We start from the raw sequence: 25,382 nt of genomic DNA, 5'->3' as shown, positions 1-25,382 counted from the left end.
TGACATAAAATTATTAATAAAATATTTTATACATATATATTTTTGGTACAAAACTTTCCATATCTGGTGTGTATTTTACCCTACAGCACATCTCAGTTCAGACTCACCACCTTTAAGGGCTGATTAGCCACATGTGGTTAGTGGCTACTGTGTTGAATAGTACACAGGTAGGTACAGTAAAAAAAAAAAAAAAAAATCCCAATTCTCATTTATTTGATATACATGTACCAAGTATTTAGAAATACTCTTCTCATTGACTTTACTTGGCTAAAATAGCCTCACAGTCTCTGCAGTGAAATAGAAACCTAAAATGGTTAAGAACAATAATTCTTTTTTTTTAAATTGACCATAAAAAGTCTTTATTTACTAGGTTTACAAAGATCATTATTAGATGGTGCATTGATAAAAGGAAAGAACAGGTGGAGAGTATTAAAGAAAGCAGTTGAAAGGATATTTCAGCATATTCATTATAAAGTTATGGTATAATTAGAACAAATTCTTAAAATGGGGTTTTCAGGGTGGTACTAAGAGGGCGATGGACTGTCAGGCAGATGTTTTTTGGGTGGAAGTAGTCAGTCTCAATACTTTACAGTTTGTTAACTTTTTCTTCCTCCTTTAGTCAGTCTCGATTTGAATTCAGCTCATGTTCATGAGTATTTGCTATACGTGTGGTCTTGGGCAAATTCAAAGAAGAATAGGAGCAGGGTTGCTACCTGTGAGGTGTTCACAGACTAGTGTGGGCAGCACTCTTGAGAATGAATAACTGTTACCCAAAGTATACTGAAATAAAGGTGTTTACAAAGCTAGAGCGACAAACAATACTTAGGGTATTCTTTGCCCAGAAAGTGGCAAACAATTACTCTTTTATCCTTAAACATTTTTCATGGTTGTAAAACATTATTTTTTGTGGTTAGTGCATGAATAGTTGAACCATCAGTTTGAAAAAGGAGAGACACACACAAGGTTCAGCAGGCAAGAAGGGCTAGATTTGCCTTGAAAACTAAGCTGAGCAAGAAGGCAGGGGAGAAGCATGATCAGACTTTGTTCCCTGACATGAACCGTCTTCTTTGGGCAGGATACCTGCAGTCTGTCTCATTCCTCCAGTGAGCCTTTGCTGAGTCCTAATGCTGCCTTGTTTACTTCCTACTCTCCTGTCTACTAGTCCTATAGCTTCTCGTCATTTAATAGCCAGTTCAGTCCCATCACATGCTGAAATACTGCTGAAAATAACTTCAGTAAAACAACATTACTATATTAATTACATTTATTAATATAAATAAATAAAATAATATTTTATTTTACTAAAGTAATATTCTTGTAATATGTGATTGTAGTATGTATCCAAACAATATAGTAGTATGTACAAGTACTCGTAGACAAATATATTTGTCTTAATGCACCTTCTCCCCTCTGAACCCCAAATATATATACACACATATGCACACAAAGCCATTATGTTATACTAAATATATGCTCCTTTGCAGTTTGTGTTTTTCTCTCATTAATACGTTATAGCCATCTTTCCATGTTACAGGTGTAATTTATAGTTTTTGAAGGTTGCTGGTGTACTATGGTGTATCAACAGTTTAATGTACGTAACTGTTTCCATATTGATAGATATTTAAGGTGTCTGTGTTTCTTTTTGTTACTGTTGTTGCCATTACAGATAATGTGGTAGCAGACGACTGAGGAATTCTTGGGCACCTCAGCCTTTTATGATAGCATTGTTCAATAGAACTTTCTGCAATGATGGAAATGTTCTGTAATCTGTTTTCCAAAATGGTAGCTGCTAGCCACGTGTGACTTTTGAGCCCTTGAAATTTGGCTAATGTGACTGAAGAACTGGAGTTTTAATTTTATTTAATTTTCATTAATTTAATTTCAAATGTAAATAGCCGTATGAGGGTGGTGGCTACTGTGTTGGGCAGCCCAGTCCTAGAATCACTCCCTTCCTCTGAAAAATGAAAAGCAGTCATTATTATACTATTTAGTATTTGCAGTTATCAAAGATTGAATTGTTTTCTTGTTCTTATATCTTAATTTCTATCTATAGAAATTATTTTCTATGCTTTTAACCTTCAAAGTTGAGTTTGGGGGGCTTCCCTGGTGGCGCAGTGGTTGGGGGTCCGCCTGCCGATGCGGGGGGCGCGGGTTCGTGCCCCGGTCCGGGAGGATCCCATGTGCCGTGGGGCGGCGGGGCCAGTGGGCCGTGGCCGCTGGGCCTGCGCGTCCGGAGCCTGTGCTCCGCAGTGGGAGGGGCCGCGGCGGTGAGGGGACCGTGTACCACAGAGAAAAAAAAAAAAAAAAAAGTTGAGTTTGGCTTTTTCAGTCAATAATGGTGGAGATTTTAATTGTGAGTTCCTTGACTAGACTGTAAACTACTTGAGAACAGGGACTGTCTTCTCAGTTGTGTCGTAAAGCCTAACACAGCACCCAGTGTGCAATTGTCCCTCAAATATTTTTGATTGTTAGGTGTATAACTCATAGGAGAGTTTACTGTTACTATTGATTGAGAAATATTCTAGAAGTTGTTCTTTTAAAAAAATCCTACATAACATTTTGCTTTCTTACTTGCTAGTTACTTTTAAAGCAGAGTATGAGATACTGGGTCAGGGGTCTCCAAGACTATGCCCAGGTTTGTTGATTTGCTTTAAGGACTCACAGGACCCAGTATTTAGTTGCAACCACAACTATGATTTATTACAGCTAAAGGGTAAAAGCAAAATCAGCAAGGGCAAAGGTTCATTGGGTGAAGTCCAGAAGAAACTGGGCACAAGTTTCCAAAAGTCCTCTCCCAGTGGAGTCACACAAAATGCACTTAATTCCGCCAGCATGGAATCGTGACAGCACATGTGGAGTGTTGTCTAGTATGGAAGCACGTTAGAGATCTGTGCCCAAGGGTTTTATAGGGGGCTGGTCAGTTTAGGCACAGTGTTGTATACTGTGTTTGTACAAAGAGTTTAGGCACATTCCTATCAGTAAAGAATGGTAGGAACCCTCCCAAAATCCATTTTCTGAGACTCTACCCAAAGGCTAACTTTGCAAGCAGGCTTTTAAAGGATGCCATTCTCAAGCCTGCTATGTTAACTCGTTTCTGCACAAATATTTACTTAAATCTTGATTAATTTGGGCTGTGTTTTATATTTTTAAGTAGTAGGTCCTGACAATTTCTTCTCATATTCTCCTTTTTGATATTTGAGTATATCAAATATATATATACCTTAAACATCTACTCAGTAGGTGGTTATCATTCTCTTATTGAGCACCTCTGGTTACAGAAAACTTAGTGCCCCCTGAGGCATCCCATTCAATTCTCTAAAAATTTCTCTTAAAACTTCTTTTCCGTATTAAACCCAAATATGCCCTTCAGTTTGGGCCTTGGGATTACATGAAACAAACCTAGTTTGTCCTTTATATGTTACCCTTTAAATATTCAGAGGTAACTTGTCTGTCTTCAATTCTTCTGTAGTACAGGAACACAGAGTTTTCTGTTTCTCTTTGCCCTTTTTTCTTTGTGGTTATAACAACAAATTTTATTTACAGTATGTTTTTTTTCCTGGCATATGTTTTGCACATTGTATTGGTGTTTTATAATATGGAGGTTTTTATTGTGTTTTGCTTTTTTTTAGCTGATTTACTCTGACATGATATTGTATGTATATTGGGGGGAATCTTGTCTCCTAAATTTTATTGAATTTCTGATTTTTTAAAAAAATACATTTATGTAATGAGACTCCTAGATTAGAAGATTTTTAATGTTTTATTATGAAAAATTTCAAACATATTCAAAAGTGGATAGATAGTATAATAAACCTGATGAATCCATCCCTTAGCCTCAACAGTTATCATTCCATAGCTGGCCTGTATCTCTTGTACTCTCCACTCTCCAGTCCCCAACTCAGAACTGTTATTTTGAAGCAAATCCCAGATTAGAGCTAAACTTCTTAAATGAAGTTTGAAATTTTTCTGTTTAGAAACATTGTATCACCTTTTACTCCCCCATAATTGTGTGAGAATATCTGTTTCACTGTATGTTTACATTGTTTTAGAATTTAAAAATATTTTAAACTTTAGTATGTGAGAAAATTATCTTGTTATAATTTTCAGTTTTAAAAATTAGTAGTGAGATTTAAAGTTTTTATTTGCTCCTTTTCTTTTTCTCTTTGAGTTTTAGATATATATGCTGTGTCCGTTTTGGAGGGGGAAATCTTTATGTATCTTAAGAATTTTTGCATTCTTTATTTCAAGTATCAAATCACTGGTTGAAAATCTCGTGTGTGTGTGTGTGTGTGTGTGTGTTCTTTTTCATAGCTGACTGTTAGTGAGTGCTTTACTGTGTGGCAGAGATTGGGTTAGTTTGGGTGTAGAATTCTGCATTGGGACCCATTTTTATTCAAAATCTTTTTTGTTTTCTTCCACTGCCTCTATAGGTTGCAGTGTTGCTGTGGAGAAATCCAAAGTTATTCTGATTCCTGAAATCCTGAGTATATGTTTATGTGAACCTAATTTTTGTTTTTATTTTTCCTCTCTGGAAGCTTTCAGAATCTTCTCTTTGCCCCGATACTCTGTAATTTCAATGCTGATGTGTATTAGTGTGAATCTTTTTTCCTCTGTTGTACTGGATAACTGGTGGCTCTTTTAATCTGGAACTCCAGGTCCTTGAATTCTGGGGAATTTTCTTTGTTATTTTGTCATTAATTTCTTTCCCTCTACTGACCTTGATCTTTCTTTCTATAACTTCTCTTGCTTGGACCTTGAATTCTGTACTGGTCTTATATTTTTCTTATCTTTTGTTCCCCTATTTTCTTCTCTCTACATTTTTACTCCACTTTTGAGGAGAATTTCCTTAACTTTTATCTTTCAACTGTTGTTGAATTTTTTTGTTGTGCTAATATGTGTTTAAATTCAGTAGCTCTTTTTGTTTTCTAAATGTTCTTGAATTGTAGCCATCTTTACTTTCATTGTTTTAATGCATAGTGAGCTATTTTCTTTCTAGAGGGCATGTAAATATTCACTTAACATTTCTTCTAGATTCTTTAATCATTATTTCTCTTTGATATTTAATTCCTGAATCCATTTGGAATTTTTTTCTTACGTGGTAACGTGTTAGGATTTCTCCTCCCCATTAATAATCAGTTTTTCTAAAAACCATTCATGGATTAATCATCATCGTCTTTTATTTTTTCTTTCAGTTTGTACTGTCTGCTTCTATCATGGGTGTCACTGTCGGTGTTTTCTTACTAACATTCATCTCTCTAGTCTAATATTATTCCTTGATGCAGAAGATTATGCAGGATAGGAGTTTACTAAATCTGTTTTTTGTCATTCCTTAACAATACACTGTCTACTCCAAGCAATTGAATGTCTTCTTATTCATTGTTGCAAGACATTTATATCAATCCTTTTTTATGTTTCTGGCTTTTTTCATTAATTTTACTTCATTCTGGGTGTGAGTCTTTTTGTTTAATGTAGCTTTCTAGTCAGGTCATTTGTTTACCGTTGTTCATGTAAACCCTATTTAATGTTAAGGCTTTCATTTGAGACTGAATTGGGACCTTATAAATACAATTCATGGTATAAAATATCTACCACTTATTTATACCTCAAAGGTTTTTTGTCACTGAAGAAGGAAAGTGAGGATTTGGAGTCATACTTTATGTTCAGCCAATTTGTATTGACCATTTAATCTTTCTTCCCCTCAAATGTAGTATGAATTGGCTCATGTTTACCATTGTCAGTCTTGCATAGTTTTTCATATTCCAGTAAATTGATCTGACTGTCATAGCTTTGGGATCCTTGAGCAATGTACTATTTTAATACATTCAAAGCATTGACTCTCTCTAGTTTTATTACATAGTTGCTTATCTCACTGAGCTGTATTTAATTATATCTCATTGTTGGAGGGCATTCAGACTCCTCCTTTCAACTCTCCGACTTAAGACTTACTGTCAGTGACATATGCAGTAGTAGAAATCGACTGTACCGAATTGAAAGGAAAAATACACACATTATACTTTACTTAACAGGATATTGGCTTTTCACTTTTGTTCTACCAGTCAGACTACCAAAGATTTAGATCTTACCATGATAGAAATGTAAAACCGACTTTTTTTAGGAAGGAAATTTTATACTTTCAGGAATTCAGTCATTATAGTTATCATTTATAGCAAGTTGTTAAAATGTTAGCAATTGAAAGAAGTTGTGGTTATACTCCTTTTTCCCACTGGTGCTTACATACTAATAGTGTGACTATTACTTTATAATATAAGTTTTCTTATACCATGTTCTAAATACGTAAATTGACAGACTCTGAGAGATAATTAAATTCAGAAGACGAAGGAGGCTAACCTAGAAGTTAAGTTTAGGTTGAGAAAGGTCATGATTATTTTCTTCCAGGTATTTCAGACTCCTCAAGTGATATGATACTTGACTTTATCCATTCTAGTTTGTCGTATATCCTCTTTTTTTCCATACTTTGAGCTCCTGTGTTGCTGAACTTATTTTTCTACGTACTGGGAAATTCTTACCTCAGATTCTGAAGATGTCCTGGTAACATTTTGATATCCTGGTAACACTTACCTAACAGGTAAATTTTTCTGATTCAAAGTTAATTTGGTCAGAGTACTATCTTTAAGTACTTTTCTTTGCAAGTGGTAGGCTTTTAATAATTGGGTACCGAATGAAATAGCTGCAACACTATTATAAGATCCATCCTGCAAATAGAATTTGAGCAGATAAAGGAATTAGGAGTAGTTTATGCATTCTAAAAGCACTTACGGTATGCTGGAACCTGAGATTCAAAGGTGAGGAAGATGCCATCCCTACTTTTGGTAAGGCAAAGTGGCAAGTACCTGGGCTCTTCAGAGTTAAATTGCTTTGCTCTAGTGCTACCTCCAGTACATACTAGCTCTGTTACCTTGAGCACATTATTTGGCCTTTACAAGCTTCAGTTTTGTCATTTCAAACATGATAATCATGATTTCTATAAAGTGCTAAGGAGAGCATTTACAGTCGCTGTTCAATAGATGTTAGCTGTTACTGTTGGAGGAGTCATTATGGATCAGATGCTCAGGCTGAACTGGAATAAGGCTAGAGTGAATATCAGATAGAAAGAAGATTGCCCAGTGGGAGCAATCTTCTAGATACCTATCTTCCCTTGACCTTATCTGACTCTCAAAGGTTAAACTTCAAGACCCTAGACCACTTATTTAATTATAATGCTGTGATATAAATATAATATGAACCACAGAAGGAAAAAATTATACTGTGTTTACATTACTATAATGTTGCTGTGTTTCTGCAGATTCCTTACAAGTAAAGGAAACAATTAGTTTTTCAGCACATCCCTCAATGGACTGCTTTTCACTGTATTACTTAAATAATAAGTAGATACCAAAGTAGACATGTCAAATAATTGAGGAAAGTCAAATTAACTAATGTTAAAAAAATCATAGTACATTATGCCCCTTTTTTGTAGAATAAATAATTTTTAAAAATTTCTGTCAATGTTAAAATTATTAAAGAATGTATTTATGCTTTTTTTTATATGTACCATCCTAGCATATTCACACTTTGTTTTATAAAATTTCATGTTTTTCTGAATCATGGTGTAGTACACCTGAAACTAACACAGTATTATAAATCAAATATACTTCAATAAAAAATTTTTTTTAGATTCATGTTTTATCTTTTCATTTCTAACTTAACACTTACTGTTATCTTACCACTGTTTTATAAATGGCAAATACACTTGTGTACATAGATTACTTCCATTTTTTCACAGGAGAGAGTCTTGTGCAAAGATGGTTCAGCACTTATCCAAGGATATGTATAAAATATGATCTAAGAATGTGCTTTTGTAGTTCAGGTCTAGTTTTGTAAAACATAAGTCTAAAAAGTTAAAGAAAACCAGATATTGCTTTGGATTTTTGCCTCTTACTTCCGTAAGATGATCATGCCTTGAATTATTTTCTTCACTGGTATCTTAATTTTTAATACTAATTTATAGCTATATCTCTTATATAGTATTAAAGTATGAGTCTCTCATGCTTTTAAAAAAGAGGGTAGTTATAAACATTTATTATATCTCTCATTTGAAAACTAAAATGAATAATAACAAAGCCCTTTGTATTTCTCAATTTATAAGTGGATAGCCTACTCATGATTTTCATTATAGAACTCTCTGAAAGATTATGCTACTTTCTGTGTAGCCTCATACAGTGTTGCCAACATGGATATTTTTCGTGGAACCCAGAGTTAAATTTTTCTACTCTGTTCTTTATATGATTGACTCCAGGTAGGTACTGGTTTTTGTCTCTCCTGCTTACTTTTTCTGTATGTTTTGTCTGATTATAGGGAGAAGACTTACATAATAGCTCTTTATCCTATTATGTACAGCCTGAAATCTTCTATCATTTTCATTTCCGCCAGGATAGAATAGAGGGGTGAACTGAGACGTCGACTTCCATCCTCATTCTGCCACCAACTAACTGTGTGATCCCTCTGTGCCTCACTTCCATCATCTGTAATATAAAGTCATTTACCTAAATGAACTCGACAAGACTCTTCTGACTCTTAAAAAACAATCTCATGGTTCTTTTTAAAATTGTGGTGTAAAACACGAAACATGAAATATACCTTCTTATCAAAATGTTAGGTATACTGTATACAATTTTTCATCTTGCAAGACTGAATATCTGTACCCATTGAACAGCAAGTCCCCATTTCCCCCTTCCCCCAGCCCCTGACAACCACCATTCTACTTTCTTTTTTTAAGACTGACTACTTTAGATAGTTATACAAGTAGAACCATGTGATATTTGTCCTTCTGTGACTGGCTTGTTTCACGTAGCATAATGTCCTCAAGATTTACCCATACTATAGTATACGGCAGGATTTCCTTTTTTAAGGCTGAGTAATATTCCATTGTGTGTGTATACCACATTTTATTTATCCATCCATCCACTGATGGATATTTAGGTTATTTCCATCTCTTAGCTATTGTGAATAATGCTGCAGTGAACATGGGGGTGCTAATATCTCTTTGAGATCCTGATTTCAATTCCTTTGAAATATTTCAGTTATTTGAAACATTTTAAAATACTCATGTGTATTTTATTATAAAAACTAACAGTTCCAAGTTAAGCAAGTCAAACAATTCAAGTTTGTTTATATTCCATAAAATATTACAGAAAATTGTGTTTCAATAAAAAAGACTCTTGTTTCAGAACAGGCAGCTAATAGCAACTGAGCAGTTAATGTTTTTTTGTGAATAAATTTTAAAAGAGACTACTGTCTGTCCTGAATTTCCAGAAGTGGGATTGCTGGATCATACGTTAGTTTTATTTTTAATTTTTTGAGGAACCTCCGTACGGTTTTTCATAGTGACTGCACCATTTTACATTCTGCCAACAGTGTACAAGGATTCCAGGTTTTCTACATCCTTGCCAACACCTGTTATTTTCTAGTTTACTGGTAATGGCCATTCTAACAGGTATGAGGTGATATCTCACTGTGGTTTTGATTTGCATTTCCCTGATGATTAGTGATATTAAGCATCTTTTCATATACCTGTGGCCATTTGTATTTCTTCTTTGGAAAATGTCTATTCAAGTCCTTTGCTCATTTTTTAAAATCAGGTTATTTGTTTGTTTATATTTTTGTTGTTGAATTGTAGGGTTTCCTGATATGTCTTGGGTATTAACCCCTTATCAGATATATGGTTTGCAAATTTTTTTATTATTCCATATGTTGCCTTTTTTTACTATGTTTTCTTGGCTGTACAGAAGCTTTTCAGTTTGAAGTAGGCCCACTTGTCTGTTTTTGCTTTTGTTGCTTGTGCATTTGGTGTCATATACAAGAAATCAACGCCAGGAGCAAAGTTAGGAAGTTTTTACCCTATGTTTTCTTCTAGGAGTTTTATAGTTTCAGGTCTTATGTTTAAGTCTTTAATTCATTTTGAGTTGATTATTGTGTATGGTGTAAGATAAGGGTCCAGTATCCTTTTGCATGGAGATATCCAGTTTTCCCTGGATTTTTTGCAGAGACTATCCTCTCCCCATTGTATATCCTTGGCTCCTTGTCATAAATTAATTGATCGTATATACATAGGTTTATTTCTGGGCCCTCTATTCTATTCCATTGGTTTATATGTTTGTCTTTGTGCCAGTATCATACTGTTTTGATTACTGTAACTTTGTAATATGTTTTGAGGTTATTCAGCGTCCTTTGTGGTTCCATATGAATTTTATGATTGTTTTTCTATTGTGCAAAAATAAAATTCCATTGGGATTTTGACAGGGATTACATTGAATTTGTAGACTTTTATGGGTAGTATGGACATTTTAACAATATTAGGTCTTCAGATCTATGAACGCAAGATGTCTTTCCATTTATTTGTGTTGTCTTTAATTTCTTTAAGCAATGTTTTGTAGTTTTCAATATTCAAGTCTTTAACCCTGTAGTTAAGTTTATTCCTAAGTATTTTATTCTTTTTGAGCTATTGTAAATGCGATTGTTTCCTTAATTTTCTTTTTGGATTGTTCATTGTTAGTGTATAGAAACACAACTGATTTTTTTTTTTTTTTGCGGTACGTGGGCCTCTCACTGTTGCGGAGCACAGGCTCCGGACACGCAGGCCCAGCGGCCATGGCTCACGGACCCAGCCACTCCGCGGCATGTGGGATCCTCCTGGACTGGGGCACGAACCTGCGTCCCCTGCATCGGCAGGTGGACTCCCAACCACTGCGCCACCAGGAAGCCCCACAACTGATTTTTAATGTTTGTTTTGTATCCTGCAACTCTCCTGAATTCATTTATTAGTTTTAATTAAATTTTTGGTATGTGGAATCACTAGAGTTTTCTACATACAAGATCATGTTATCACAGAGATAATTTTACTTCCTCCTTTCTTTTTTTTTCTTTTTTGGCTGCGTTGGGTCTCAGTTGCAGCACACAGGATCTTTGTTGCAGCATGCAGTATCCTCCATTGTGGTGTGCAAGCTCTTTATTGTGGCACACAGGCTTCTCTCTAGTTGTGGTGTGCAGGTTTTCTCTCTCCAGTTGTGGCGTGTGGGCTCCAGAGCACACGGGCTCTGTAGTTGCAGCATGCGGGCTCTCTAGTTGAAGCACGTGGGCTCAGTAGTTGTGGCACATGGGCTTAGTTGCCCTGTGACATGTGGGATCTTAGTTCCGCAACCAGGGATCGAACCCGCGTCCCCGGCATTGGAAGGCGTATTCTTTACCACTGGACCACCAGGGAAGTCCCTACTTTTTCCTTTCTGATTTGGATGACTTTCATTTTTTTTTCTCACCTAGTTGTTCTGCCTAGAACTTCCGGTACTCTGTTGAATAGAAATGGCAAGAGTGGGCACCCTTGCCTTATTCCTGATCTTAGAGGAAAAGTTTTTCGTTTTTATTTTTCAGTATGATATTAGCTGTGGGCTTTTCATAGTCATAGAGCCTTTATTATTTTGAGGTAATTTTCTTCCGTTCCTAGTTTAGTAAATGTTTTTGTCATGAAAGTGTGCTGAGTTTTGTGAAACACTTTTTCTGTGACTATTGAGATGATCATGTGATTTTATCTTTCATTCTATTAATGTAGTTTATAACATTGATTGATTTTCATGTTGAACCATCCTTGCATTCCAGGGATAAATCCCACTTAGTCATGATTTATGATCCTTTCAATGTGTTGTTGAATTCTGTTTGCTAGTATTTTGTTGAGTCTTTTTGCATCTGTTCATTAGGGATGTTTGCCTGTAGTTTTCTTTTCTTGTAATGTCTTTGTCTGGTTTTAGTATGAGAATAATGCTGGTCTCATATAATGAGTCCAGAAGTGTTCCCACCTCTTCAATTTTTAGGGATGAGTTTAAGAAGGATTGGTGTTAATTCTTCTTTAAATGTTTGGTAGAATTCACATGTGAAGTTATCTGGTCCTGGGCTTTTCTATGTTGGGAGGTTTTTGATTGCTGACTCAATCTCCTTTTTTATAATTGGTCTGTTCAGATTTTCTATTTCTTCATGATTCAGTCTTCCTGAGAAGTATATTTCTAGGAATTTAGCCTTTTCTTCTAGGTTATCCCATTTATTGTGGTATAATTGTATATGGTTGTCTCAAAATCCATCGTATTTTTTTGGTATCAGTTATGTCTCTTCTTTCATTTCTGATTTTATTTGAGTCTTCTCTCCTTTTTTCTTAGTCTAGCTAAAGGGTTGTCAATTTTGTTGATGTTCTAAAATACTAACTTTTAATTTTGTTGATTTTTTTCTATTATTTACTTCATTTATTTCTACTTTAATTTCCATTATTTCCTTCCCTCTGCTAACTTTGAACTTAGTTTATTCTTCTTTTTCTAGTTCCTTGAGGTATAAGATTAGAGTATTTATTTGAGATACTTTTTCTTTCTTTTTTAAAATTGAAATGTAGTTGATTTACACTATTACACTAATCTCAGGTGTGTAACATAGTGATTCAAAATTTTTATAGATTATACTCCATTTATAGTAATTATAAAATATTGGCTAGATTCCCTGTGCTGTACAATATATCCTTGTAGTTTATTTATTTATTTATTTTTTTGCGGTATGCGGGCCTCTCACTGTTGTGGCCTCTCCCGTTGCGGAGCACAGGCTCCAGACGCGCAGGCTCAGCGGCCATGGCTCACGGGCCCAGACGCTCCGTGGCATGTGGGATCTTCCCGGACTGGGGCACGAACCCATGTCCCCTGCATCTGCAGGTGGACTCTCAACCACTGCACTACCAGGGAAGCCCTAGTTTATTTATTTTATACATAGTAGTTTGTATAAACTTAATCCCCTATCCTTATATTGCCCCTTCCCTCTTCCCTCTTCCCACCAGTAATGACTAGCTTGTTCTCTATATCTGTTAATCTGTTTCCTTTTTGTTATATTTACTAGTTTGTTTTAATTTTTAGATTTTACATGTAAGTGATGGCATACAGTATTTGTCTTTCTCTGTCTGACTTATTTCATTAAGCATAGACCATCCAGGTCCATCCATTTTGTTGCAAATGGAAAAATTTTATTCTTTATTTATGGCTGAGTAGTATTCCATTGTGTGTATGTATATATGTGTGTGTGTCTATGTCACATGTTTTTTATCCATTCATCTGTTGATGAACAGTGTGTTATTTAGTTTCCATTTATTTGTGAATTTTCCTGTGTTCTTACTAATATTTATTTCTAGATTCACTTCACTGTGGTAAGAAAAGATACTTAGTATGATTTCAGTCTTCTTAAATTTGTTATTTTGTGACCTAACATGTGGATCTTTCCTGGAGAATGTTGTGTATGCACTTGAGAAGAATTTGTATTTTCTTGCTGTTGGATGGAATGTTCTGTATATGTCTGTTAGTTTCATTCGGTCCATAGTGTTGTTCATGTCCTCTGTTTTCTTATTGATCTTCTGTCTGGATGTTCTATTTATTATTGAAAGTGGAGTAATGAAATCTATTATATGTGTTGGTATCTATTTCTCCGTTCAGTTCTGTCAATATTTGCTTTGTATATTTGAGCATACTTATATTGCTGTGATGTTGGGTGCATATATATTTATAATTATTTAACTTCCTGGTGAATTGACTCTTTTATCATTATATAATGTTCGTCTTTGTTTCTTGTGGCAGTTTTTGACTTAGTCTATTTTGCATGGTATAAGTTATGCTATCCTTGCTTTCTTTTAGAGGTTACTGTTTGCATAGAGTATCTTTTTTTGTCATTTTATTTTTAGCCTACGTGTGTCCTGAAATATAAAGTAAATCTCTTGTAGACAGCATTTAGTTGTATCTTGTCTTTTAACTTTTAGCCACTCTGTCTTTTGATTGGGGAGTTTAATCCATTTACATTTAAAGTAATTATAGATCAGGAAGGACGTAATGTTGCCATTTTGTTAACTGGTTTTTGTCTGAATTATAGCTGTTGTGTCCCTCTTTTCCTCTCTTTCCGTCTTTGTGTTTTGTTGATTTTTTTGTAGTGAAATACTTTGATTCCTTACTCATTATCTTTTATGTATCTTCTATAGGTATTTTCTTTGTGGTTACCATGGCACTTAACTGAAACCACCTTACATTTATAATAGCCTATTTTAAGCTCATAATAACTTAACTTTAATTGCATGTAAAAGTTCTACTTTTTCAACCCCCCCCCACACTTTATGGTATTGATGTCACAACTTACATCTTTTTATGTTGTGTATCCATTAACATATCTTTATAGTTAGCTATTTATATTTATGTCTTTATCTCCTATTCTAGTATTAAAAGTGACATATTACAGTATTCTATATTTTTCTATACATTTACCTTTATCACTGAGCTTTATACTTTTATATATTTTTATGTTGCAGTCTAATGTTCTTTCCTTTCAACTTGAAGGACTTCCTTTAGCATTTCTTGTAAGGGAGGCCTAGTGAATGAACTCCCTCAGCTTTTGTTTATCTAGAAAAGTATTTCTCCTACATTTTTGAAAGAAAGTTTTGCTAGATATAGTATTCTTAGTTGGCTGGGTTTTTTTGTTTGATTGTTTGCACTTTGAATATATCATTCTGCATGCCCATCTGGCCTACAAGATTTCTGCTGAGAAACCTGCTGATAGTCTTATGGGAGGGGTTTCCTTAATGATTCCATCATTTGAAATCAAATTTTTAAAATCAAGGACTTGAATTCTGAAGGAGGGAGAGAAAACATTGAGTTTTATGAAACCAGGAGGTCTTGAGACAGTGAATTATAGGGCACTTGCCGGCTTATTTTAAATTTAAGGTAAAGGCAGAGTATTCATTCTCTGCTTTTTTTGCTTCCAGAGAATAGAAGACTCAAGAGCAGAGGAATCAAGAGCCCATAATGACATCTCAAGTAAATCAATAAATACACATATGTCTTTTCATTTGGAAAACAACAGCTCAGACTTTATGCAAAAAATGTTTTCCACACATATATATCTATATCTATGTTTTCCTAATGAAATAACACCTATTTTCTTTTTCCATTGATTTGAGAATTTAATATGAACTAGAATAGCCTCAAGATCTAAGATTATTTGCTGTAAAAATTTCCCACTTTGTTTTTTAATTTCTGAACTTACCAGAGAAAACTAAACACCCTTACATACTTCTTTAGGTCTGAGGATCATGAAGGAGGTGTACTCTTTAGCATAAGTAGAATACTTTATTTCTTTCCTGACAATATAATTTAAACATTTGTTAAAAGCCATATAATTAAATACACTATTTTGTAAAATGCCACTATATGTACTGATTGCCCTTCTCAGAACTAAGAATCTGTCAAACTGTCTTGGTAGAGATCTTCCTAGAAGGCGTAATTCATTGAGGCCTGTGCAGTGCAATCTAAGATAACCTTTTTTAATTAAAATGGGGAATTAAAAAGCCAATTCAAAAATTTGTTTCCTTTCGTTTGCTCAAGGTGAGGGTGCTGGAACTTCTGTTCCAATAGAGCCCCAGCAGTTGTTAAAAACATCATAAATTCTGCCTGTGTGTTGTGTGTCTGTGGCCATTACATGTGTAGCTCCAAATGCCGCTGTGGTAAGTGATGGTCAGGCCCATTAATGAGTCATTGTTTAACTGTCACTTTTTTGTTGGTAGGGTTAGGAGGATTTTTTTTTCCTTCTTGAGACTGAATTAAAATAGATGTCTTCAAGGAACAAGTTTTCTAAGACTACAGCAGATAGAGGAAATTTATCAATTTCTGGGTAACAAACTTGTCAAATGCACTATAAGGAAAATAAAATTTTTTTGGCATTACATTTTGTGCCGTCAAGTAGAGATCCTTGCTCATAATAGGTGTTCACTTAATGATTTTAAAATGTAGTTTTATATATTTATTAAAAATAATAAAATATACATATAAATATATTTTATATATATTTATAATATTATAATTCACATGCCATTTAATTAATTCATTCAAAGTGTACAAAGTGACTTTTAGTATATTCACAGAATTGTGCAACCATAATGACAGATAATTTAAGAACATTTTCATCACCACCAAAAGAAACATTGTACCCATTAGCAATCACTCCCCATTTTCTCCTATACCTCCCCGATCCTAAGCAATTACTTTCTGTCTCTGTAGATTTGCCTATTCTGGACATTTCGTATAAATGGATCATATAATATGTGGTCTTTTGTGACTGGCTTCTTTTACTTCACTCGATGTTTTCATGGTTCATCCATGTTGATTACTTTTTCATGGCAGAATAATATTCTATCATATGGACATGCTGTATTTTATTTATCCCTTCATCAGTTGATGGATATTTGGGTTGTTTCCACTATTTGGCTATTATTAATTATACCTCTGTGAACATTCACATGTAAGTTTTCATGTGGATGTATGTTTTAATTTCTCTTGGGTAGGTACTTAGGAGTACAGTTACTAGATCATATGCTAATTCTGTTTAACCAGTTGAGAAACTGTCAGACTGTTTTCCAAAGGGGCTGCACCATTTCACTTTCCCACTGGCAGGGTATGAAGGTCCCAATTTCTCCACATCCTTGCTAACAATTAATGTGGTTTCAAGCCATCCTATTGGGTATGAAGTCATGCATCATTTGATTTTGATTTGCATTTATGTCATGGCTAATGCTGATTGAGTATCTTTTCATGTTTTTTTTTTGGCCATGTGTTTATCTTCTTTGGAGAAGTATCTCTTTAGATCCTTTGCTCTTTTAAAATTGAGTCATTTGTCCTTTATTATGGAGTTGTACGAATTCTTCATATATTCTGGATGTAAATTCCTCATTAGATATATGATTGGCAAATATTTTCTTCCATTCTGTGGGTTGTTCTTTTCATTTTCTTTATAGCGTCTTTTGAAGGACAAATATTTTTAATTTGATGAAATGTTTTGTTTTCTTTTGTTGCTCATACTTTTGGTGTCATATCTAAGAAGGCTTTGCCTAACTCAAGGTCACAAAGATTTACTCCTATATTTTCTTTAAGAGCTTTACAGTTTTTGCCCCTACATTCAGGTCTGAAATCTATTTTGAGTTAATTTTTACATGTGGTGTGAGGAAGAGGTCCAAATTAATTCTTTTGCATATGGAAATACAGTTGTCAAAAATCAAACACCATTTTTCAAAGAGACTCTTCTTTCTGCATTGTATTTTCTTGGCCTTTCTGTCTAAAATCAATTGACTTAAATGTAACGATTTATTTCTAGACTCTGAGTTCTATTTCATTGATCTATATTTATATCCTCACGTTAGTACCACACTATTTTGACTGCTGTAACTTTGTAATAAATTTTGAACTTGGGAAGGTTGAATCTTCAAATTTTGCTCCTTTTGAAGATTGTTTTGGCTCTTCAGGATCACTTGTTTTCAAATGAATTTTAGAATCAATTTCTGAATTTTGGCAAAGAGGCTACCTGGGATTTTGATAGGGATTGCATTGAATATGTAGATGTATTTGGGAAATAGTACCATTTTAACAATATTAAGTCTTTTGATCCACAAATGATTTTGCTCTTCTTATTTTATTGTGTCATGCATAGGGATTGAAGTATGAACGTGGAGGGAAATTTTTGTCCATTAACCCCCCTATATTACAATTGGTTTTAATTATTTTACATTGGAATAACCATTGAATATTTCACTATGCTACTCATTAGAACTGTAAGCTTCTTTAGGGCAGGATATATATTAATTATTTTTGTATTGCTGAGAGTTTATGTCATAGTTGTTTAAGAAAAGCATTTTTTTAACACCAAAAAACCCCTGTAATATGTATATGTGTATAAAGGGATAGAACAAGGGCTCACAATGTATATGTGTATATGTGTATAAAGGGATAGAACAAGAGCTCACAGGAGCAAGGGCTCTTAAAGAGATAGAATATTAGCAGTACTATGAAATTACCATTAATAACAAATGGCTAACTGACATTTTTTTAGGCTTTTAATTCATATATATTCATAGTATTCATTTGGAGAAAAATGAAATATTGCTTTATCGATTGATTTCTTTTAAAAGGCATAATTTATGCGTTCTTTAAATTCATTTTAGGTACCAAATCTGATTCCAGTTTTGATGTTCAAATTAGGAAGACCACTGGAACCTGTGTTATACAATGATATCTTGTATACTTTGCCTACACTTGGTGTTCACAAGGTTTGTATATTAAGCGACTTACTTTGGGGCAAAAAGAAAGTGAGACATGAATTTTGTTTGTTGTCATGTGAAATTTTGACCCTTTAATTTTGCCTTGATCACTGCTTCCCTTGTTGGGCCAAACATTTTTGTTACAATATTTAAGAATTAATTTTTAAAAATCATTTTTTCATCAAGTTTTCCCATTGGCTGTTGTCTGAGATTGGGCCTTTATGCCCCCAGAATTGCTAACTAGCTCCTCCCAAAGCTATCTCCAACCTCTGAGGAGATGGGTAATACTGTAGTAAGCTTCCGTTTCAGTCTTTATTTTATAATAAGAGGTTTTTAAGTTCCTTTGGTAACCTTGAGGTTATCCACATTTGCATTTATGAAACCAAAGTTTCTTCAATGTTTGCTAGGTGTGCATAGGACAAATTCTACGAGTAATTCAACTTCTTGGAACCACTCCGCAACTAAAAGCTGTCACTTTGCGCTTGTTGACTTCTTTGTGGGAAAAACAGGTAAGCTCAGATATACACTTGTATGAGTAGTAAGCATGTCCCTTTCACTGAAGAAAGGTAATTTTGTCATTATGCATGACACTTCTTTGATATAGTAATATTAGTGAGTGACATCAATGACTGCATTGAGAAATTTTGATTTAGTGTACTTTTGATCTATAATGTGGTCAGTTGTGATTGACTCTCAGAGAGCAATTGAGAATAGAAAATAATCTTATTTCCTTAATTCTGAAATTTATTTTTCCATTTGTATGGAAAAAGTGATCGAAATATAAGTGATTAGAGCCTTTGTAATTAGAGTGAGATTTTGCCACTTTTTTCTTGTTTTATGAAATGAACAGTACATGGATCTGTAAGAAAATCCCCAGCAATCATAACAGCATTCTTTTTTTTCTGATTAGATGAAACACATTATAATTTGCAATGCAGATGTAAGATTTAGAGGTGAAAATGCTGCATAAAAGGAGACAATTATTATTCAACTCAAGTTGTGAAATTACCTTTTTTGTGAAATTGCCTTTTTAGGATCGTGTCTATCCTGAACTGCAGCGTTTCATGGCCATGTCCGATGTGCCCTCTCTGTCTGTGGGCAAGGAGGTCCAATGGGAGAAACTGATAGCTAAAGCAGCATCGATCAGAGATATATGTAAGCAAAGGTAAGACATGCTTGACCTTTGGGAATGTATATCATGATATATTATTTTGCATTTAATTTTTTTATTGCAAGCAAGAAGTGAGGAAAGATAGGCAGAGGATGTTTGAGTAAGAATAAATGAATATTAAAGTCAAATTGTCTGAATGTAAAATTTAGTAACATCAGACAGTAGCTTTGAGTAGCAGGCATGTCTTTTCAGGTCTAGACTTATATCTAGGTTTAGAGGCTATTCATATATCCTTTTCTGTGTAATAATTTAATGTTGTAATAAAACATATGATGTTACATTTTCTATTTTTCTATATATAAATTCTTGAAACCTAAGCAGTGGATTATCAGTCAAACTGTTCTTTCTTATATTCTCCCTATGTTATGCTGATTTTTATAAGATGTTTTAATAGAGAAAGCCTTATTTGTAACTCATTGAATGGAATTAATTATTAGGAACTATTACAAGGAGGGAAATGACCTTGAATTCCTGTGTATGCTTTAGGGTTTAGGAAGACATGAAGATGTTAGGGAGATGACTCTGCTCTTCTAGGTTATGGGTTAATAACTAGGCAGGAGGTGACAAGACTGAAATAACACTAAGCAAAGCTCCACCTTGCCAGATTTCTATTTTCTTGAATTAGGGTAAGGCCAAAATCTTAGAGAGGAAATAGATTTGATACATTTGAAATGAGTTATAATCCTGCAGTTTCATATATTGATTGAGCCACTGCACTGTAGAATTCTTGGAGCATCATTCTACTTTTGTCAATGATGACACTGTGAATGGTACTTCCTGAAGCTGTGCAATGAATGGGTTGGCCCAGATGCTGATAATGTGGATGACTTCCGTTTCAAGTAAAATCTTGGATCAGACTGTATTTAAGCCTCAGCAGTTCTGCCTCTTTTCTAAGCTTCAGCCTTTTGGCAACACAAAAAACATCTTGGTCTAAAAGTTACCCACGTGTTAACCCAAGACTTAAGAGTTTAGACTCTCTTGAGGTATTGGCATGGAAAAAATTTAGAGATGATAGCCGACATTTTAATTTTACATACTTAAAGATGAGGCTCAGGAGACGTTAAACATCAGATCAGATCAGAGTCTGTTGAAAACTTATTCAGTGAACCTTTCAGTTACCATCTCGAGATCCGTCAAATTTTTCCAGTTTTGTTAAATGATTTCCATTTGGCGGACAGTGAAGCAATAGAATTCAGTCAGGCAATTTTTTTCGATTGATATTTTGTTAAATAGAGAGAAGTATTATATCGCTGAGGGGTTACAACGAATGCAGACCTGAGCATTTCTTTATGAAGTTAAAAGCATTCTGGGGGTAGCACAATATATGTGGGATAGAGGAAGGAGAGGAGGATGAGTGAGTGAATCCAGCACAGTACCTGGCATGAAGTATGTGCTCAGTCAGTTATAATTCATATTATTATGATTTTATCATCATTATCGTCGTTATTGTGATAGGCATACCCACCTTAGTTTGTAATACTGCGATGACCAATCATCTTCTGATCTCAAATCCCTGGGTTTACTGATGATCTCAGAAAGATAAGTCAGTTCTTTTCACTATTATTATAGACTTGAGTTTTTGTCAATTCAGACAATAGGTTTTGTGATTCAGGGAGAATAAAATTTGTTAAGGAGTGTCTTCTTTTTTGGGTAATAATACCAAAAATGAGCCTGAAGTTACAGCAGAAATGATGAAGATGCAAATCTTTGAACAAAAACATATGGTATTATTAGTTGAGGGTCAACGTTTGATAGGCACAAGAGTAAAGAAAAGCATTAATGTTTTTGTTCAGGCAAAAGACCTTGGAGTAGTAATATAGTTCTTTGGCTTTAATCTTGTGTCTAAACTGTCATTTTTTGTAGGCCATATCAGCATGGTGCAGATATGTTGGCAGCTATTTCCCAGATGTTGAATGAATGCACCAAGCCTGACCAGGCTACTCCAGCAGCCTTGGTGTTACAAGGCCTTCATGCACTCTGCCAGGCTGAGGTGGGCTTTTTTGAGTTGTTTTGTATAATTTGGAAGAAAATAATTTACAAGGCATTGTAGTTACAAGGATGTAGGAGATTTTTGTTCAGAAGAGTGAAATAAGACAGTCTACCTTACAAATTCTTTGTAGAGGGAAGTCTTGAAACATGTAGACATTTTCTAGAGGCTAAAGAAAACCAGACTTTAGATTCTTCCTCGTTGTTATTTATTTTTGTTAATATAGAAGGAGAAGTATGCTTATAGGAGAACTCTTGAGTATATTTGCTTCTTGGTTTCGTGATTTGAGAGCCTTAGAAGCAGAAGAGGTAAGGAAATCGGCATGGGCCAGTGGCAGTTTTATAGCCAGCAAAAACTTTTGTTGGCTTGAAGATTGGCAAAGGATCTTTTCTTTCCTAATGATCAGAGTGGGTAGGATGGACTGATATTAGAACTGAGTCTCTAAATCATCTTCTGAACTTCAGACTGCTCCCCAAACTGTAGCACAGCAGAAGAAATCTTTAATCTTTTGGAGAAATGTGGTAATTACCTCAAAGATCATTCATCGACCTAACAAAAGTTTTTTATGTAAAAAAAAATGTTTTATGCAGCCTTGTAAGCTGCTTTATTATTGTTTTTTAATGGAAATATATTTGATTTATAATATCATATGAGTTTCAGGTGTCCAACATATTAATTCAATACTTTTATAGATTATACTCCCTTTAAGTTATTAAAAAATAATGGCTGTATTTCCCTGTGCTGTATAATATATCCTTGTTGCTTATTTATTTTATGCATAGTATTTTGTGTCTCTTAATACCATAGCCCTACCTCCCCCCTCCTCCTCTCCTTCTCCCCACTGATAACCACTACTTTGTTCTCTGTATCTGTGAGTCTGTTTCTGTTTCGCTATATACAGTCATTTGTTTTATCTTATAGATTCCACATATAAGTGATAACAGAGTATTTATCTTTCTGTGTCTGACTTATTTTACTAGGCATAATATTCTCTAGGTTCATACACATTGTTGCAAATTGCAGAATTTCATTCCTTTTTATGGCTGAGTAATATTCCATTATTTATATTTGGAATACACACACACACACACACACACACATCTTCTTTATCTATTCATCTGTTAATTTAGAGGAAATTCTTTCAGCTTTTCATCATTTCACCATTGAGTGTGATGTTAGCTGTGGGTTTATAATAACTGGTCTTTATTATGAGCAGATATGTTCCTTTTACACAAACTTTGATGGAATTTTCTATCATGAATGGATATTGAATTTTGTCACATGCTTTTTCTGTGTCTATAGAGATGATCATGTGATTTTTTTTTAAAAAATTGGGGTATAGTCGCTTTAAAATGTTGTGTTAGTTTCTGCTGTACAATAAAGTGAATCAACTATATGTATACATATATTCTCTCCCTCTTGGGCCTCCCCCAACCCCATCCCACCCATCTAGGTCACCACGGAGAACCAAGCTGAGCTCCCAGTGCTATACAGCAGGTTCCCACTAGCTGTCTATTTTACACATGGTAGTGTATATATGTCAATCCTAATCTCCCAATTCATCCCACCATCCATTCCTGTGTCCACATGTCTGATCTCTACCGCTGCATCTCTATTCCTGCCCTACAAAATGGTTCATCTGTATCATTTTTCTAGGTTCCACATATATGCATTAATATACGATATTTGTTTTTCTCTTTCTGATTTACATCACTCTGTATGACAGACTCTAGGTCCATCCACATCTCTACAAATGACCCATTTTCGTTCCTTTTTATATCTGAGTAATATTCCATTGTATATATGTACCACATCTTCTTTGTCCATTCATCTGTTGATGGACATTTATGTTGCTTCCATGTCCTGGCTATTGTAAATAGTGCTGCGATGAACATTGGGGTACATGTTTCTTTTTGAATTATGGTTTTCTCAGGGTATATGCCCAGTAGTGGGATTGCTGGGTCATATGGTAGTTCTATTTTTTGTTTTTTAAGGAACCTCCGTACTGTTCTACATAGTGGCTGTATCAATTTACATTCCCACCAACAGTGCAAGAGGGGTTGCCTTTTGTCCACACCCTCATTGTTTGTAGATTTTTGATGATGGCCATTCTGAACAGTGTGAGGTGATACCTCATTGTAGTTTCAGTTTCCATTTCTCTAATAATTAGTGATATTGAGCACCTTTTCATGTGCCTCTTGGCCATCTGTATGTCTTCTTTGGAGAAATGTCTATTTAGGTCTTTCACCCATTTTTCGATTGGGTTGTTTGTTTTTTTGATGTTGAGCTGCATGAGCTGTTTGTGTAATTTGGAGATTAATCCCTTGTCAGTTGCTTTGTTTGCAAATATTTTCTCCCATTCTGAGGGTTGTCTTTTCATCTCATTTATGGTTTTCTTTGCTGTGCAAAAGCTTTTAAGTTCCATTAGGTCCCGTTTGTTTATTTTTGTTTTTCTTTTCATTACTCTAGGAGGTGGGTCAAAAAAGATCTTGTTGCGATTTATGTCAAAGAGTGTTTTTCCTATGTTTTCCTCTAAGAGTTTTATAGTGTCTGCTCTTACATTTAGGTCTTTAATGCATTTGATTTTATTTTTGTGTATGGTGTTAGGGAGTGTTCTAATTTTATTCTTTTACATGTAGCTGTCCAGTTTTTCCAGCACCACTTATTGAAAATACTGTCTTTTCTTCATTGTATATTCTTGCCTCCTTTGTCACAGATTAGGTGACCATAGGTGCGTGGGTTTATATCTAGGCTTTCTATCCTGCACCATTGATCTATACTTCTGTTTTTGTGCCAGTACCATACTATTTTGATTACTGTAGCTTTGTAGTGTAGTCTGAAGTCAGGGAGCTTGCTTCCTCCAGCTCCGTTTTTGTTTCTCAAGATTGCTTTGGCTATTCGGGGTCTTTTGTGTTTCCATACAAATTGTAAAATTTTTTGTTCTAATTCTATGAAAAATGCCATTAATAATTTGATAGGGATTGCATTGAATCTGCAGATTACTTTTGATAGTACAGTCATTTTCACAATATTGATTCTTCTAATCCAAAAACATGGTATATCTCTCCATCTGTTTGTGTCATCTTTGATTTCTTTCATCAGTGTTTTATATATAAATTTGGATTTTTGTTTTTTTTGGTTTTTGTTTTTTTTTGCCGTACGTGGGCCTCTCACTGTTGTGGCCTCTCCCGTTGCGGAGCACAGGCTCCGGATGCGCAGGCTCAGTGGCCATGGCTCACGGGCTCAGCCGCTCCGCGGCATGTGGGATCTTCCCGGACTGGAGCATTAACCTGTGTCCCCTGCATCGGCAGGTGGACTCCCAACCACTGCGCCACCAGGGATGCCCTATAAATTTGGATTTTTAAAATTTCTTTTTCTTCTCTGATTGCCGTGGCCAGGACTGCCAAAACTATGTTGAATAATAGTGGCGAGAGTAGACATCCTTGTCTTGTTCCTGATCTTAGAGGAAATTCTTTCATTTTTTCACCATTCAGAATGATGTTTGCTGTGGTTTTGTTGTGTATGGCCTTTATTATGTTCAGGTAGTTTCCCTCTATGCCCGCTTTCTGGAGAGTGTATATCATAAATGGGTGCTGAATTTTGTCGAATGCTTTTTCTGAATCTACTGAGATGATCATATGGTTTTTATTCTTTAATTTGTTAATATGGTGTATCACATTGATTGATTTGCATATATTGAAGAATCCTTGCATCCCTGGGATAAATCCCACTCGATCATGGTGTATGATCCTTTAAATGTATTGTTGGATTCTGTTTGCTGGTATTTTGTTGAGGATTTTTGTGTCTATGTTCATCAGTGATATTGTTCTGTAATTTTCTATTTTTGTGATGTCTTTGTCTGGTTTTGGTATCAGAGTGATAGTTGCCTCGTGGAATGAGTTTGGGAGTGTTCTTTCTTCTGCAATTTTTTGGAAGAGTTTGAGAAGAATAGGTGTTAGCTCTTCTCTAAATGTTTGATAGAATTCGCCTGTGAAGCCATCTGGTCCTGGACTTTCGTTTGTTGGAAGATTTTTAATCACGATTTCAATTTTATTACTTGTGACTGGTCTGTTTATGGTTTCTGT

At 34.8% G+C, this 25,382-nt stretch overlaps 1 protein-coding gene across 11 annotated transcripts in view; it reads left to right on the top strand.

Annotated features, from left to right (window-relative positions):
• The window catches only part of FOCAD (focadhesin), a 322,109-nt gene that overhangs the window by 127,346 nt on the left and 169,381 nt on the right, over positions 1-25,382 (top strand). For all 11 annotated transcript variants that reach the window (XM_022573810.3, XM_089913173.1, XM_089913172.1 and 8 more), the window contains 4 exons: positions 18,044-18,148; positions 18,547-18,648; positions 19,174-19,304; positions 21,174-21,300. In XM_022573810.3, the coding sequence (XP_022429518.2) occupies positions 18,044-18,148; positions 18,547-18,648; positions 19,174-19,304; positions 21,174-21,300 (465 nt within the window). The remainder of the gene's footprint in view (positions 1-18,043; positions 18,149-18,546; positions 18,649-19,173; positions 19,305-21,173; positions 21,301-25,382) is intronic.

This window comes from Delphinapterus leucas, chromosome 6 (assembly GCF_059928025.1).
Source record: "Delphinapterus leucas isolate spDelLeu-1000000601 "Yukka" chromosome 6, BTC_Dleu_Yukka2, whole genome shotgun sequence".
NCBI lineage: Eukaryota > Metazoa > Chordata > Mammalia > Artiodactyla > Monodontidae > Delphinapterus > Delphinapterus leucas.
The sequence above is the reverse complement of the archived record's forward strand: the minus strand, read 5'-3'. Positions and strand labels throughout refer to the sequence as shown.